The sequence below is a fragment of the Myotis brandtii genome, unplaced genomic scaffold, assembly GCF_000412655.1.
Source record: "Myotis brandtii unplaced genomic scaffold, ASM41265v1 scaffold30, whole genome shotgun sequence".
Taxonomy (NCBI): Eukaryota; Metazoa; Chordata; class Mammalia; order Chiroptera; family Vespertilionidae; genus Myotis; species Myotis brandtii.
In genome coordinates this window covers 56,245-75,103 of record NW_005361458.1, presented here as the reverse complement: position 1 = coordinate 75,103, position 18,859 = coordinate 56,245, and the positions used below count along the sequence as shown (strand labels likewise).

Genomic DNA, 18,859 nt, shown 5'->3' with positions numbered 1-18,859 from the left:
GGGGGGGCAGGGGCAGAGCCGGCGATGGGAGGGGGCTGGGGGTCCCCTGCCCAGGCAAGTCTCACTGCAGCCGCAGTGGAGAAGCCAAGCCTCGCTGTGGCCAGACCAAAGGCCTGGGTCCCGGGTGCCGGAGGAAAACCGGTGCCAGCAGCCAGGGGAAGGAAGGCCTATTGCGCGAATCTTCATGCAACGGGCTTCTAGTATATAATAAAGAGGTAATATGCAAATTGACCATCACTCCAGCACACAAGATGGCCGCCACCATATGGCCACAAGATGGCCTGCAGGGGAGGGCAGTTGTGGGTGATCAGGCCAGCAGGGGAAGGCAGTTGTGGGTGACCAGGCCAGCAGGGGAGGGCAGTTGGGGGCAACCAGGCCTGCAGGGGAGAGCAGTTAGGGGTGACCAGCGCAGCAGGGGAGGGTAGTTGGGGGCAACCGGACCAGTAGGGGAGGGCAGTTGGGGGCGATTGGGACGGCAGGGGAGTGGTTAGGGGTAATCAGGCTGGCAGGCAAAAGCGGTTAGGGGCAATCAGCCATGCAAGCAGTTGGGAGCCAGCAGTCCTAGATTGTGAGAGGGATGTCCGACTGCCCGTTTAGGCCCGATCCATCGAGGGGTTCCAGATTGGACAGGGTGCAGGCTGGGCTGAGGGTCCCCTCCCCTCCCAGTGCACGAATTTCGTGTACCGGGCTTCTAGTTACTATATAAGAAGCCAATGTACACTATGTAAAGTTTTCCTTTTAATTCATCATAATAGTATACCAACTTATAACATTTTCAATCTCTATGCTTTTGCAGCTACTAATTATAATGAAATTACTGAGATTTATATATTATTCCAAAAATGAGCACAAATATAAATATACCACAAACTTACCAGACAACCATAAACTAAAATGATTATGCACAACTATAAACACCATCTGATGGTGGTAGACACTGTTGAAATACATTTGTTGTGGTATATAACAAAGTTTGTAAGGTAAAAGTTGCTAAGTAAAAAAGCATCTAGAGCCCTAGCCCAAGCATGTCAAACTTGTGGCCCATGGGCCAAATGCCTCATTTATTTGGCCCGTGTTAGCCTTTGAGTTTGACATGCTTGCCCTAGTTGGTTTGGCTCAGTGGATAGAGCATTGGCCTGCAGACTGAAGGGTCCCAGGTTCATTTCCAGCCAAGGGCACATGCCCTGGTTGCACGCTCAATTCCCAGTAGGGGGAATGCAGGAGGCAGCGATCACTGATTCTCTCTCATCACTGATGTTTCTATCTCTCTCTCCCTCTCCCTTCCTCTCTGAAATCAATAAAAATATTTTTTTTTAAAAAAAGCATCTGGAACTTTGTTCTTTATTTTTTTCTAAAGGTGATGGATGATAGGAAGCCACTGATGTGTATTACACCAGGAGATGAAAAGGATCATATTTACACCACAGAAAGACCACTGAGAGCCATTTGTAATATGGAATAGATAGAACACTGGAGGCTGAGTAGTTAGAACACAATTATAGGCATTGTGTTGTCACTTCAGCTTGGAACAGTTATCATAGTGAGAAATATTGAGAGGGAAATTTAAAAGAGAAAAAATAACCAACCTGGAAGCGAAGCAGGATACTGCAAAAGAATACTTCTTGCATATACTTCTTCTGAGGCAGGATCAAATGAAAGAGGAGACATAGGTGGTAAAAGATCCACAGCCTTAAAACAGAGAATTCATAATTTGAAATATACACATTTTACTCACTACCACACAACAATATTAAGTTAATCTATGACTGGTTGATTCCAACAAAGACAGAATTACTATGCATATAAATTATCCTATAATTGTTTTTAAAACAAGGAGTACTAAAAAAATAAAAAGTAAAACAAGGAGTACTATATTAGGAACAAGGACACTACTTTGCCTTCAGCTATATCTCAAATGTAATAGTACTTGTAACATCAAGAGGAACATCTCATTTTTTAATACAATTCTCTGATTCTAAAAATAGTAACTATAAATCACAACAGCCACTTTATTAATACTCTAATATGTATTTAGAAGAATTACAAAAACCAAACATTTGATCTTTAGGATCAAATGCAAAATGACAAACATAAACACACACAGCATTTCTAAGTCATTCTGTAACATGATAAATCAAGAGATTGCCTTACATTAAACTACTCTCCAAAAGGCAAGTCAATCCCAGACAAGAAAAGGATAAAGGAGTTCATCACTTCCAAACCAGTATTACAAGAAATGTTTAAGAAATTTTTTTTAAGAGAAAAAAAAAAAAAGACTATGAATAATAAAATGACAATAACTACATATCAATAAGTACTTTAACGTAAATGGGTTAAATACTCCAATCAAAAGACATAGGGCAGTTGAATGGATAAGAAAAAAAAGACCCTTACCTATGCTGCCTACAAGAGACTCACTTCAGATAGAAAGACACACACAGACTGAAAGTAAAGGGATGGAAAAGATACTTCATGAAAATAAAAACAAAAACAAAACAGCTGAGGTATCAATACTTATACAAGACAAAATAGACTTTAAAACAAAGGCTATAGCCCTAGCCGGTTTGGCTCAGTGGATAGAGCGTCGACCTGCGGACTAAAGAGTCCCAGATTCGATTCCGCTCAAGGGCACATGCCCAGGTTGCGGGCTTGATCCCCAGTGGGGGCATGCAGGAGGCAGCCAATCAATGACTCTCTCAACCCTGATGTTTCTCTCTCTCCCTCTTCCTTCCTCTCTGAAACTAATAAAAATATATTTAAAAAATAAATAAATAAAAAATAAAAGAAAGTCTATAACAAGACACATCTGGGTATTTGTCCAAAGAAGCCCAAAACACTAATTCAAAAAGACATATGTATCCATATGTTCACTACAGCATTACTTACAATAGCCAAGATACGGAAGCAACTTAAGTGTCCATCAATAGGTGAATGGAAAGTAGAGCAGCCCTAGCCAGTTTGGCTTAGTGCAGTGGTTCTCAACCTTCTGGCCCTTTAAATACAGTTCCTCATGTTGTGACCCAACCATAAAATTATTTTCGTTGCTACTTCATAACTGTAATGTTGCTACTGTTATTGAATGATAATGTAAATATCTGATATGCAGGATGGTCTTAGGCGACCCCTGTGAAAGGGTCGCAACCCACCGGTTGAGAACCGCTGGCTTAGTGGATAGAGCGTCAGCTTGCAGACTGAAAGGTCCCAGGTTCGATTCTGGTCAAGGGCACATGCCCCGGTTGTGGACTCAATCCCCAATAGGGGGCGTGCAGGATGATGCTGATCAATGATTCTCATCATTGATGTTTCTATCTATCTCTCTCCCTCTCCCTTCCTTTCTGAAATCAATTTTTAAAAAAAAGTAGTGCATATATGACTCAGCCATAAAAAAGAATGAAATCTTGACATCTGTAACAACATGGATGGACCTAAAGGGTACTGTGCTAAGTGAAGTAAGTCAGATAGAAAAAGATAAATGCCATATGACTTCACTTATATGTGGTATCTAAAAAAACCAAATGAACAAACAAAACAGAAACAAAATCATAGATATAGAGAACAGTTTGATGGTAACCAGACGGGAGAGGGGGTTGGAGGGATGGGTGAAAAAGGGGAAGAAATTAAGAATTACAAATTGGTAGTTACAAAATTGTCATGGGGATATAAAAGACAGCATAGAGAATACAGTCAATAATATTATAATAACTATGTGCAGTGTCAGATAGGTACGAGATTTATCAAGGTGATCACCTCATGGGTCATATAAATGTATAAACACTATGTGTACACCTGAAACTAATATACTGTATGCCAACTATAACAGAAAAATTAAAAACAAAACAAAACACAGCAAAAGAAAACATCAACAAAACAACAAGAAAGCCCACTGCATGGGAGAACATATTTGCCAATGTTATCACTAATAAGGGTTTAATCTCCAACATTTACAGGGAACTCATACAACTTAACAAAAGGAAGATTAACCCAATCAAAAAATGGGCAATGGACTTAGATACTTTTCGAAAGAGGACATAAGGAAGGCCAAGAGACATATGAAAACATGCTCAAAGTCAGTAACCAGCCGAGAGATGCAAATCAAAACAACAATGCAGTACCATCTCACACCTGTCAGAATGGCTATCATCAACAAATCAACAAACGACAAGTGCTGGCGAGGATGCAGAGAAAAAGGGACCCTCGTGCACTGCTGGTGGGAATGCAGACTGGTGCAGTCACTGTGGAGAACAGTACGGAGTTTCCTCAAAAAACTAAAAATGGAACTCCCATTTGACCCAGTGATCCCACTTCTAGGAATATATCCCAAGAAACTAGATACACCAATCAGAATGGATATATGCACCCCTATGTTCATAGCAGCACAATTTACCACAGCTAAGATTAGGAAACAGCCTAAAGTGCCCATCAACAGATGAGTCGATTAAAAAACTGTGGTACATCTACACAATGGAATACTACGCCGCTGTAAAAAAGAAGGGATTCTTACCATTTACAACAGCATGGATGGAACTGGAGAGCATTATGCTAAGCGAAATAAGCCAGTCAGAGAAAGATAAATATCACATGATCTCACTCATTTGTGGAATATAATGAACAACGTAAACTGATGAACAAAAACAGATCCAGAGACAGAGAAGCATCTATCAGACCATCAAACCTCAGATGGAAGGTAGGGGAGGGTGGGAGGAAGGGGGAGAGATCAACCAAAGGACTTGTATGCATGCATATAAGCCTAACCAATGGACACAGACACCAGGGGGGTGAGGGCATGAGTGGGATGGGTGGGGGGGCAATAGGGAGATAAGGACACATATGTAATACCTTAATCAATAAAGAAAACAAACAAACAAACAAAAAACAAAAACTGAAAAAGGCAAAAGGCAAGTCAATATTACTTACTGGAGTCCAACCTTTAATTAGATTAAAAGGAGACAAACCAAGAAATTCTTTCCACTTTTTATGCCATTTTCCTTGTTTTTCAACAATAGAATGTGTTATAGTTGTAAGATCTTCTTCTAATTTATGCCTATAATAGCATAAAAATAATTATTCAAAACACGAATATATAATAAAAGTATTGAGTAAAATTTAAGAAGTTTGTAGAAAAAGGAAAGAAATAAAGTCAATACAGCACATATAAGTTGAATAAACTCTCACAATAAACTCTCAGAACCTAAAATACCATTATTCCTTTTAAGACTAGAAAACAATAAACTCTCAGAACCTAAAATACCTTTATTCCTTTTAAGACTAGAAAACAACTGGAGTGGCTCAGTGGATAGAGCATCATCCCATGGACGAAGAGGTTCTGAGTTCGATTTCCAGTCAGGGCACATGCCTGGGTTGTGGGATCCATTCAAGACTCCATTTACTAACTGAGTAACTGTTAGGGGCAGCCGATCGATGTGTTTCTCTCATCAATGTTTCTATCTCTCTCTTCCTCTCCCTCTCTATCTAGAAATAAATATGGACATAGACAATGGGGTGGTGAGGGCCTGGGATGGGAGGAGGGCAGGAGCAGGCCGAAAGAAGTTATTGGAGGGGCGGGGGAGGAGGACCTATGTAATACTTTCAAAAATAAAGATTTTAAAAAATAAAATAAAAACAAATAAATAAAAAAGAAAGCAATAATACACCTATTACTCCATTTATCTTTAAAATACAATTTTTTTCAGCCTTGGGTAGTGTGTCTCAGTTGGTTGAGCATAGTCCCATGCACCGAAAGGTCACTGGTTCCATTCCTGGTCAGGACACATGCAGAGGTTGTGGGATCAATTCCCAGTCTGGGTGTGTACAGAAGGCAACTGATCGATGTTTCTCTCTCACACCCATGTTTCTCTCTCTCTCTTCCTCTCCCTCTCCTTCTCCCTTCATTTCAGAGAGAGAGAAAGAGAGGAGAGAGAAACATCAATAAAGAGAGAGAATCATTGATCAGCTGTCTCCTACACAACCCCTACTAGGGATTGAACCCGCAATCTGGGCATGTGCCCTGACCGGGAATTGAAAGGTGACCTCCTGGTTCATAGGTCGGCACTCAACCATTGAGCCACAATGGCCAGGCAAAAACATATCAATAAAAAAATAAAACATAATTTATTTCCTGGTTCTGAACTCGAATCAAAATTCTACTCCCCTTATCTGTCCTGTCCATGCCTAAAGACAGCCCATACCTCTCAGTCACTCTGCTCAAATAAAAAACTTTTCTGAGCCCTAGTTTTGTTTTGTTTTTTAATTTAATTTCTCTAGATCCTTTTTTTTTAAAATTGATTTCAGAAAGGAAGGGAGACGGAGAGATAGAAACATCAATGATGAGAGAGAATCACCGACTGGCTGCCTCCTACACACACCTTACTGGGGATCGAGCCAGCAACCTGGGCATGTGCCCTGGACTGGAATCGAACCTGGGACCCTTCAGTCCGCAGGCCTATCCACTGAGCCAAACCAGCTAGGGCCTGAGGCCTAGTTTTATTAGTAGATCCCACAAAAGAAAAGCAATAGAAAAGTTAAAATCATTTCATAAAGAATTATCACTCACAGCAAATAATATATTCCAGACATAAAAAAAATTACATTAATTTTCCTTTCTACTTTATGTGTCTCTCTGAAAGCTAAGGACAGGTTTTTGAGTACTAGTAAAATGTTCACACTTGTTTGCCAAAGCTAAAGAGTTGTTAAACTACATGAGTTGTGCTGAGAATTTATTAACACCATTCTACTCCTCACCCAATAAAATAACAGAGAATCTTACTAGTGTACCTCATATGCTGCAGATCCAATAATCTTTCTCTCTGTAATATGGCCTCTTTTTCAAGGAAGCGAAGGTCTATTGTCAGTTTTGCTTGGTCAGCCTGACAACATTCATATTTCATTATTTTCAAGACTTCATTTAATAATTGAATAACTGTCAACAGGTTCAATTTCCCAGCCTCATAAACATTTCCTATGTGCAACTAAGGGTTCAAAGGGGGGAAAAAAGTAGTAAACTATAAGTTCTTAACATAATAAACTACGATATAAACATACTTATATGTTTTACTATTATAATAAAAGGTTACCTTAAAGAATAAAAAAAAAAAAGTTAAATGTCTACCCCAAAATAACACTATGTAAATAATTTTGGTCCAAAGAAAACTGTTGTGGAACAATTAACATGCCATACTACAGTTTTGTTATGTAAAAAGTTGAAAACTGGAATAAAAGAAATGCAAATAAATGAAAGCAAAATAAAGATTAAGGAAAAAAGAGCAGATTTGGAGAAAGATTATGAATTCATGTCTTGTTTTGTTCCTGCAGCCTATCGGCTGAGGCCAGGCAATGGTTCAGGCCACAGTTTACTCTGGCATGGGGCACTATGAAAGACCCAAGGGGATGGGCCTGCCATAAATCCAAACCCATGTATGATAAATCATGTTTTAACAAAAGCTGCAAATTGATGGTACCTACAGGCTAAATCCAAACTTAGACATGATTTTCGACCTGCATAGTTCCAGTGTTTTAAAATCATTTGGCCCTAGTCTGTCTGGCTCAGTGGATAGAGCATCGGCCTGTGGGCCAAAGGGTCCCAATTTTTTATTTCAGTCAAGGGCATGTACCTTGGTTGCAGGCTCCTTCCTCCCTGGCTCTGCTCAGGGCTTGTGCAAGAGGCAACCAATCGATGTGTTTCTCTCACTTCCATGTTTCTCTCTGTCATTCCCTCTCTTTTCCACTCTCCCTAAAAATCAATGGAAAAATATCCTTGGGGGAGAATTAACAAGAAAAAAATCATTTTAATTAGTTGCCAATATTTTTAATCATAGAATTCACATAAAAATTACTATTTCTCTACCCAAAGCATGGAGGCATAGAACAGACTGACATTCTCAATGTAGGGTTGGGGGGATGAGAAGAGATAAACCAAAGAACTTATATACATAGCCCATGGACATGGGCAATAGGGTGGTGAAGACCTGCGGGGGGTGGGGGTGGGGTCCCGGCTGGAGGAGGAGCATATTACACTTTTATTATTATAGAAATGCACAGTCCATGGATACAGGCAATAGGGTATTGAAAATCTGGAGGGTGGGGGGGACGCATGGGAGATATCTGTAATACTATCAACAATAAAAAATATATTTAACAAGATTTATAAAAATTACTTCTCCAAAGACCTCATCACTTCCCACTTTATCCTAACTATTACACACAATTAGTGTACTTCATTTATACACATTACCTGCCTAGTCCCTCTAGGACTCTCAGATCCTCATTTTTATGTGCTCTGAATGTGAAGTGCCTGTCATGTTACCTATGAAAGCTCTTCAGGGTCACAATATTTTATCTTTGTATCCCCTGTACTATAATCAATACCTGGCATATAGTAAATTCTTATAAATTGTAAGTTTAATTTTTTTTTAAAGTAGATGGAAGTGTCTCATAAGCAAGTGGAAATAATTTCTTTTAACTTTTTTAAATCCTCACCCAAGGATTATGTTCATTGATTTGAGAGAGAGGGGAAGGGGGGAAACATCAATTGGTTGCCTCCTGTACCCACCCACCAGGGATCAAACCCACAACCTAGATATGTAGCCTGACCATAAATTGAATCTGCCACCTTTTGGTGTATGGGATGGACTATGCTCCAACCGAGCCACTCAGCCAAAGAGCAAGTGGAAATAATTTGATGTAGCCTGGGTTAAAGGAGAGAGGCTGGAAATACCAATTTGAGAATCTATACTAATAAAAGAGTAATATGCTAATTAGACCAGGAGACCTGCTGGAGACCTTCTGGACATCCTTCCGGACAAAGCCTGGGGCTTGGCCAGCCTGCAAACTGCCCCCAAACAGCCCTCAGCCCCTCATCCAGGCCAGCCATGCCCCCCAGCGGGGATCCTCACCCCGATGGGGGCGTGGCTGGCCTGCAAACCACCCCAGGCCCCTCGCCCAGGCTGGCCCCACACCCCAAGGGGACCCCAACCTGATCCAGGAACCCCTTCAGGGCAGACCAGCCAGCCCCCACCCATGCACCAGGCTTCTATCTATACTAATAAAAGAGTAATATGCTAATTAGACTGGGAGACGTTCTGGAAATCTTCTGGACGTCCTTCCGGACAAAGCCATGGTGGCAGGGCCAAGACAGAGGCGATTAGAGGCAATCAGGCCAGCAGGGGAGGGCAGTTGGGGGTGAGCAGGCCGGCGGGGGGAGGGGGCGGTTGGAGTTGATCAGGCCGGCAGGCAAAGTGGTTAGGGGTGATCAGGCAGGCAGGTAGGTGAGTGGTTAGGAGCCAGCGGTCCTGGATTGCGAGAGGAATGTCCAACTGCCAGCAGATGGACATCCCCTGAGGAGTCCCAGATTGGAGAGGGTGGAGGCCAGGCTAAGGGACACACACCCCCATGCACGAATTTCGTGCACCAGGCCACTAGTATTAATACATAGGAAGCTGATAAAGCCATAGAATTGGTTAAGAAAATACACATGAATTTATAATGTGGGAAAGAAAGGAGGACATTAAAGGAACCATGGAAGCACTTTCATGTAAAAGTCAAGCAGAGAAAAAGGAATCAGTGAAAATACTGAGAACAGCAAACTGAAAAATCAGAGGAGAGCAGAGAAATTGAAGTCACAAAAGCTAAAGGAAGAAAACACTCTGAAATATTAATAGCATCAAGATGAAAGAGAAAGCAGAGAGGATAGAGCCTTTTTAAGAAGACTTTTTAAGATAGAGCCTTTTTAATTTAGCAATCAGGAGATCATTGTTGTTCTATTAGAGAATTTATGAAGAACTAAAAGTACCATATCATCTTCCTAAATAACTTCCTACTCTCTACACTATATATGATGTAACACCATACAAGGTAGGGACAATTAATAAAAGTTGATGGAGCCGAAACCGGTTTGGCTCAGTGGATAGAGCGTCGGCCTGCGGACTGAAAGGTCCCAGGTTCGATTCCGGTCAAGGGCATGTACCTGGGTTGCGGGCACATCCCCAGTGGGGGGTGTGCAGGAGGCAGCTGATCGATGTCTCTCTCTCATCGATGTTTCTAACTCTCTATCTCTCTCCCTTCCTCTCTGTGAAAAATCAATAAAATATATTTAAAAAAAAAAATAAATAAAAAAAAAAATAAATAAATAAAAGTTGATGGATATAAAGACACACAGCCTTGCCCTAATTGGTTTGGCTCAGTGGATAGAGTGTTGGCCTGTGAATTGAAGGGTCCCAGGTTCAATTCATGTCAAGAGCACATATTTAGGTTACAGGCTCAATCCTTGGCCCTGGTCAGAGTGCGGGTGGGAAGCAACCAATCGATGTGTCTCTCTCACATCAATGTTTCTCTCTGTCTCTCCCCCTTTCTTCCACTCCCTAAAAAATCAATGGAAAAATATCCTCAGGTGAGGATTAACAAAAAATAAATAAAATAAAAAATAATCAATAAAAAGATACACAGCTTTATCAGAACCCCTGTGTATAAAAGTTTTACTAGATATACTCAAAAATAAATTTGGAAAACACTGTAAGGAAAACGTACTATATAAAATAACTGCATGAAGGGAGTCATCTCAAAAGCTTCTTTAATATCAAATGCTTACCTGACACATTTGTTTCTCAATTTTGTCAAGTAAGAGCCTTGGAACATCAATAGCAACGTTAGTTCCATCTAAAGTATACTGGTCAGCGAGACTGAGGACTGAACTAACAATTTCTCTCTCTTCTTCCAAAAACAGGAGAGTTTCATTCACTGAAGCCCACAAAGACCGAACCTTTGAAAACAGACAAACAAAACATATAAAGTCTACATGTAATCTGTACATACATGAAAGAAATGTAAAACACAACTATATGCTCACTCCCAAGAACAAATGAAGTATTCCTGGAATGGCTTCTGGTGAGGAAATTAGCTAACTATATTTTTCTTTTTTTTTTTTTTAACTGTATTTTTAATAGTCTAAAATCACTGGTAGTATTTCCAATGGGGATTTTTTTATTTACATAGGAAAATACTTATTGAACTTTAATAAGTTATGTGCACACAGCTTTTAGAAAAGATAGCATTTTGTAATGAATATATATTTAGATATCTTGGAGTTGTATTTTTTTATGCTGACCCTTAAATTATCATTCTTTTTCAAGAACAAGAGGTTTAAGGCTCTTGTAAATTGTAAACCAGAAAATGTTTACTAACCATTATCGCCAAGCATCTCAAAGTAGAGGAAGAGGGAATTCAACATGGACATATTTCAGGCAAAATGCCCAAAAAATTCAACAAAGTAAAATTAATAAAATAATTTAAAAATCTGATCCCCTAATTAAATTAGTTTCTTCTATTTATTCTTTTTAACATTCTCAAAGGGTTGTCAATAAACACTCTAAATATCTCTGAAGCTGTTTTAATGGTTTACTTGTAATTATTACAATCCTAAAATCCCAAGATGCATGCAATACAGCATGTAGCTGGTATCTTTTCTTGAGGTAAATTCAAGTATTTTGGCAAACTAATAAAGTTTAATAATAATAATAACAATCTCCAGCAGGGCTTTAAAACTAAAAAATTTCTCAGGAGAATCTAGCCCACTATGATTTTCAAAATAAATCTAAGAAGCCTTATACTACCAAGATGCAAGTAGTATTTCCTGTACTCTGACATGCTAGCAATCTAAGGAAGATTTTTCAGGAAGAAATAATAAAATATTTTCATGAGAAAACAAAAACAAGAATACTACACATTAATCATAAGTTATTCAAGTTTCAAAAAGTTAAAAGGTTTGAAAAACCATGCTTTTTTTAAAATATATTATTATTGATTTTCAGAGAGGAAGGGAGAGGGAAAGACAGGTAGAAACATCAATGATGAGAGAATCATTGATCGGCTGCCTCCTGCACGCCCCGCACTAAGGATCGAACCTGCAACCCGAGCATGTGCCCTTGACCAAAATCGAACCTAGGACCCTTCAGTCCGCAGGCAGACACTCTATCCTCTGAGCCAAATCGGCTAGAGCAACCATGCTTCTTTAAAGGCATCAAAAACTGCAGTTAAGCCCTAGCTGGTTTGGCGCAGTGGATAGAGCCTCAACCTACGGACTGAAGGGTCCTGGGTTTGATTCCAGTTAAGGGCACATGCCCAGGTTGCTGGCTTGATCCCCAGTAGGGGGCATGCAGGAGGCAGCCAATAACTGACTCTCTCTCATCATTGATGTTTCTATTTCTCTCCCTCTCCCTTCCTCTCTGAAATCAATAAAAAATATATGTGTATTTTTTAAAAAGATGCTGCGTTCAATAAGAATATTCACATGCACTAAACTGGAAGCTCCATGAGAAAAGTGACTTTGCCTGTTTTTGTCATTCCTATAGCAGCTGTAATATCTAGAAGAACGCCTGGCAAATGGCACATAATCAATTATTCACTGAATGAATGAACAATTATTTCCTGAGGATGGCACTCACCTTTTCCAGGGACAAAGTGCCTGAGCAGCCAAATTAATACCCAAAGAAGCATGATGGCCACAGAATCAGAACAACGATCTTGAAGACAGATGTCATTTGAACACAGAAGCCTAAGAAAACACTCCTACCCCACATCAAAGTCAACCTCTAAAGCAAGCACGTCAAACTCAAAGGCTAACACCGGCCAAATAAACAAGGTTTAAGTTTATGTGGGCCGCAAAAAAACAAAAGCTCCAATTTTCATAAAAACGTAGGTTTAGCCCTAACTGGTTTGGCTCAGTGGATGGAGCATCAGCCTGCGGACTCAAGGGTCCCAGGTTCAATTCTGGTCAAGGGCATGTACCTTGGTTGCAGGCACGTCCCCAGTGGGGGGTGTGCAGGAGGCAGCTGATCTATGTTTCTAACTCTCTATCCCTCTCCCTTCCTCTCTGTAGAAAATCAATAAAAATATATATTTAAAAAAAAAACAAAAAAAAAACACGTAGGTTTATTTCAATAGAGACATGCTGAATCCAAAGGGATGAAATAAATGAGTAATCGTTAACATAAAATAGAACATTTTAATAAAAATTAATATTTTTTCTTGAACATTAACTTACCAGACACTGAACAACTGCACAAATTAATAAGCATAACGCAAATAAACCTATTTTTCTTGTTCTCCGAAAGCAAAATATTTCCTGTTGCTTACACTAAACAAGTCAGTACAAGAGTAATGACGAGCCCTGACCGGTTTGGCTCAGTGGATAGAGAGTCGGCCTGCGGACTGAAGGGTCCCAGGTTCGATTTCAATCAAGGGCATATACCTTGGTTGCAGGCACATACCCAGTGGGGAGTGTGCAGGAGGTATATATATATTTATTTTTAAAAAAAGAGTAATGACGAGGCAATCGGCTGCTAAAATATTTGCTGCTAGTATTAGTGGAGAGAAATGGTGCGCCAGAATGTAAGGCGCATAAGGGAAAGGAATGCAACACGATTATAGTAATCAGTCATCAGCGAATATTGTAATTCGTTATTAATAATTATGTATAACAGGATATTGTAAAAATTAAGTTACAAAATTTTTATTAAAATGTTTCTTACATACCGTTATATTGGCTGGACCGCAAAAATATTCATTGTGGGCGGAAGTTGTGGGCCGCATGCAACCCGGGGGCCATGAGCTTGACATGCTTGCTCTAAAGCCTCAGACCATTTATTTCTGCCAGATTACTCTCTATTACCAACCAGCTTCAATTTTGCTTCTCATTTTTCTTCCATACTTAACATCTAACATCTCCTTTCCGTTAATATATTTTATTTTGATAACTACTACTGATTAAGTTACAATCAAACCAAACTTTTCTTGCTGGCATGACTTTAACCATATTTAAATCTGCTTCTGTATATATTTAGTCTTATAAATTATAAGCTGTTTTTTCCCATCATATTCAAACATTTTAGAGGCACCCTTGTTGATACCTTTACATATATAACACTTATAATAAGAATAAATACTATCACAAAAAATACTATTACAAAAGTAAGAAAGATTACATTTCTCTCTTCAAAAGCTGTCTCACCTTTTGAATTTTTTCTTGTATATCACTTTGGTCATCATAAGGTTCCATGCTAGTTAAAAATTAATCTCATTAGTCATATTTTTAAACTTTATTTTTATTGTTGACACTATTACAGATGTCCCCATTTACCCCGTAATTTTTCCCCTGCTTCCCCTTCCCTCTGGTCATCAATCACACTGTTGTCTGTGTCTATGGGTTATGCATATATGTTCTTTGGCTTCTTTCATCCAGTCCTCCCCTCCCCGCTTCCCTGACAGCTGTCAGTCTGTTCCAGTATCCATGCTTCTGTTTCTATTTTGTTCAGTAAATTCCACATATGAGATCATACGGTATTTGTCTCTCTGACTGGCTTATTTCACTCAGCATAACAATCTCCAGGCCCATTAGTCATTTTAAAAATCACATGGTAGCCCTAGCTGGTTTGGCTGAGTGGATAGAGCATCAGCCTGCAGACTAACAGGTCCTGGGTTGGATACCAGTCAAGGGCACGTACTTCAGTTGCAGGCTGTCTCCAGCCCTCGTCAGGGTACATGCAGGAGAAAAACCAATTGATATATCTCTCTCTTATCGATTTTTCTCTCTCTGTCTCTCTCTTCCCCTCCCTTCCACTCTCTCTAAAAATCAATGAAAAAATAACCTCAGATGAAGATTAAAAAAAAAAATCACGTTAATTTACCATCCAAAGAGCTAACTGATCAGCAAAACCACCCACTAACAACCATTCCATTTAAAACAAAAATAAAATTCTAGCTCAAAGCAATAATTTATTAGAAGAACTGGACTAGGAATCAGAATTATATTCTATACCTATCATCATCTAACTATTGCCATTATTTATGTTTCTGAGACTCTCAGTTTCTCACCTGTAAAATGCAATAGCTAAACTAATATATAAAGCAACTTCCAGCTCTACAAGTCACTTACTTTTTCATTTGGTTTTGCAGTCCTATATATTCTGATCTCAAATTTCGTACTTCTTCATCTAATAATCTGTAAGAAAACGTATAAAATGACAACTCTACATATGCTCCTCAACTTATGATGGGGTTACATCCCGATAAGCCCATCACAAGTTGAAAATATCATAAGTCGAAAATCTATTTCATACACCTAACCTACTGAACATTATAGCTTAGCATAGTCTACCTTAAATGTGCTCAGAACACTTACTTAGCCTACACTTGGGCAATTCTCTTGAGTTTTATCTTAAGAGTAATTGCCTTACCTTTCTGCTTACCAGAAACAAGAGGCACAAATGGGCATTTTGTTGGCATGATGGGATGTGAAAACTTAAAACACAATATCCAAAAAACGCTGGCAACAGAGTTAAGTGCAGAGTATCAGTTATTTACCCTGTGATGTGTGCCTGTGTAAGAGCTGTGGCTCGCTACCACTGCCCTTGCAACAGAGTATCATACCACATACCATCAGCCCAGGAGCAATCAAAATTCAAAATTCGAAGTACAGTTTCTAGTGAATGCATATCACTTTCACATCATCATAAAGTCAACATATCTTAAGTCTAACCACTGTAAGTCAGGGTCCACCTATAATTCCATTAGAATTAAACAGTAGAGTTACTTTAATATTTTCCCCCTTCCATATCTTTGCTCAAGGCTTCTTCCAAATACACCCAGCAGTCAGCTAAAGGACTCTACACTCCCTTCTAGAGTACCAGGATTTAACATACAGGCTGCTATTGAGATGGACCAAGGACTTTTTGACTCATGTACTCTCTGACTTCACGTAAAAATGTTAGACGTCAATAAAATTACTCTGCCCTCTTATCCTTGTCTTACATTCCTAGGGGATAAATTTTAATGTTATCTAAGACAGTCAAGCAATATTGCAGCTTTAAGATAGTATCAAAAGATTTTGTATACTGATTTGGCTCAGTGGAGAGCGTCTGCCTGCGGAATGAAGGGTCCCAGATTTGATTCCGGTCAAGGGCACATGCCCAGGTTGCAAGCTCGATCCCCAGTAGGGGGTATGCAGGAGGCAGACAATCAATGATTCTCTCTCATGATTAATGTTTCTCTCTCTCCCCCTCTCCCTTACTCTCTGAAAGTCAATAAACATCTATTTTAAAAAAATAATTTTGTAGCTTTAATGATAGATAACACAGCATTTTAAAAGGTATCTTATCAGAAGAAGAAGAAAAAAGGTATCTTACTGAAGTTGTTAATAATTGTAAAAATTAGACACAAACTATTTTGAGACTAAGAACCTTGCCTATCTTGTTTAACACTGTAACCTAAAAACAAATCTGCTGAAGAGATGACCCTAAACATAAAATAGTATAAAATGGTTAAAGAAACTATGGAATACCTACTTAAAGGAATATCTACTTAATAGATACTCAGCAAACTATTAAATGGTCATTAAAAGTAATAACTATGGAAATATGGAAAAATTTACAGAATGAAATATTAAGATAAAAAAGGATACAAAATAGAATGAACAGTATACACCTTAAAAACATATCTCCAAGTTAAAAGAAAAAACTCCTAAGAAATTAAAATTTTAAACTAAAGTGACCTTTTCCTTTTCTCTAAACTTTCATTTACAGTTTACCTAAAGTTTAAAACATTTTATTCAGAAGTTATCTGGCTTTCAAATGGAAAGATAACAGCACAGAGTTTTGAAGTAAACATGGATTACTACCACTGAAGGCATATTAATGACATTTATACAAAAAGAAAAGAATTTTCCATTTCTAACTATCAAAGTATTACTTACTGTGCATTTTCTTGATACTTCTGGAAAACAAAATCTTGTCTTTGTAAAATCTGTAAAAATCTGTTACGTGCTACATGGGACCTGGCAACGCACATGTGCAAATCTTGTGGCTTTAAATTAAATGTCTCTGCAACATGCTTGAATGAATCTATATGGAACACAAGATCATAGAAAACTTAGACTTATAAGCTAATAAATATTAAAACTGCTGGCTTTTATTAATTATTATTTACATATTATTTATTTTTTATTTTTAAAGAGATTAACAGCCTCATATAACAACTCCTTAAAAGCTGGCATACCACATACACAAATATTACCTATTCAAAATAATTAAAACCCAGAAATATATATGTATACTAAAAATAAAAATAAAAAACTAAGAGAAAATAAACCAAATGTCAGCAATGGTTGTCTCTAGAAATTGGAAGATGGATACGGTTTACTGAATCAACTTTTCTGTATTTTCCTGTCCATGTTTTATTAGCATAAACAAAATAAAGAGAGTAGTATAACAAGTAGCATTCTAAGTCTCAGATTAAAAATCCAATATGTATTTTGTTTCTATGAATTTGCACATAGATCAAATCCCTTTAAAACTGCAACTTGTAACAAAAAATTCCCACACATTACCAGTAGCCAAAATAAATCTCCCACACATTCAACACAACATTTAATACAGTGTATTAGAGGCAAGCTATAATTTGCAGGTCTTATTTGGTCCACTGGCTGTTTTTCTGAGGTCAGCAACAAGCAAGGAATACTTTCCACATTTTTAAAGGGTTGTATTAAAATTTTTTTTAAAGTAGGCCCAGTGGATCAGTGACTAAGCGTTGACCTATGAACCAGAAGGTCACGGCTCAATTCCCGGTCGGGGCACATGTCCAGGTTGCAGGCTAGATCCCCAGAGTGGGGCGTGCAGAAGGCAGCCAATCAATGATTCTCTCTCATCACTGATGTTTCTATCTGTCTCCCTCTCCCTTCCTCTCTGAAATCAATAAAACTATTTTTTAAATTAAATTAAAATTAAAAAATAAAACACAGAGAGGTATATATGACAGAGACCCTGTATGGTCCACAAAGTCAAAAATATTTACTATCTGGCCTTATATAGAAAATGTTTCCCAACCTCTGTATTAGAACATAATAAAATAATTTGAATTGTTACTTATACCCATTATTTCAAACTATAATTCTAATAGAACATTAACTATTAGCCTTCTGAGGTTACTTAATATTTTTATCTTATCCTTGCTGATTTGCAAACTGCAAAAAATAAATACTTAAGAAACAAAACAGAAAGAATTCCTACTATAAGTTTAACTTACTTTTGGAATGTGTTTTTATATATTTTATTGCAACAAATCTTGCAAAATGATACATCAGGTGAATAAACTTAGGACCACCAGGAGAAAGAAATAGTGAACCAACAACTTGAGGAAAGTTATTTCCACATTCCACCTAGGAAAAAATAAATAATTTGAAGTACTTATCAACAACAACCTTTATATTCACATCAAACTTTTGAAGCATAATAGGACTGATGAGGATTATTCCATTTGAATCCAAAGTTTAATATTGGAATCATTCTAAAATTTTGGTGGACTTGTCACAAAAAGGTAATTACAATATAACCCTACAATTATTGACACTATTTGGGGACACAAGTTAAAATAATCTATAATCAAAAAAGTTTTCTTTAAATAAAAACTGACTCCAAGGAATCAAAAACCTATTTCCAATGCACCTAGCCAGCAAAACTGGTTTTCTAGAAATATACAGATATCCCATTCAAAATCCATAAAAAATATTATTCTAATTAATCTTGCTTATACTGTTAGCATAAAAGCATTAAAAATATTTCACCTCTAGGCCCTGCTGATGTAGCTCAGTGGTTGAGCATCGACCCATGAACCAGGAGGTCATGTTTGGATTCCCAGTCAGGGCACATGCCTAGGTTGCCAGCTCCATCCCCAGTAGGGGGCATGCAGAAGGCAGCCAATTGATTTTTTTTTTTCATCATTGAAATTTCTATCTCTAGAACCACTTCAAAAATACAACTAAAAGACGGAACGGACATCACCCAGAACCACAGGAAGGCTGGCTGAGGAGAGACTCTTCAAC

The 18,859-nt window shown here is 38.3% G+C and overlaps 1 protein-coding gene across 1 annotated transcript in view; it reads right to left on the bottom strand.

Moving 5' to 3' along the window:
• HAUS6 (HAUS augmin-like complex, subunit 6) overlaps window positions 1-18,859 on the bottom strand; it is a 44,418-nt gene that overhangs the window by 12,386 nt on the left and 13,173 nt on the right. Inside the window, exons 4-11 of the mRNA XM_005869590.2 lie at window positions 18,064-18,196; window positions 16,736-16,883; window positions 14,921-14,986; window positions 13,997-14,045; window positions 10,580-10,750; window positions 6,772-6,965; window positions 4,915-5,041; window positions 1,587-1,689 (exon numbers count right to left, since the gene is read on the bottom strand). Of these exons, the coding sequence (XP_005869652.1) occupies window positions 1,587-1,689; window positions 4,915-5,041; window positions 6,772-6,965; window positions 10,580-10,750; window positions 13,997-14,045; window positions 14,921-14,986; window positions 16,736-16,883; window positions 18,064-18,196 (991 nt within the window). The remainder of the gene's footprint in view (window positions 1-1,586; window positions 1,690-4,914; window positions 5,042-6,771; window positions 6,966-10,579; window positions 10,751-13,996; window positions 14,046-14,920; window positions 14,987-16,735; window positions 16,884-18,063; window positions 18,197-18,859) is intronic.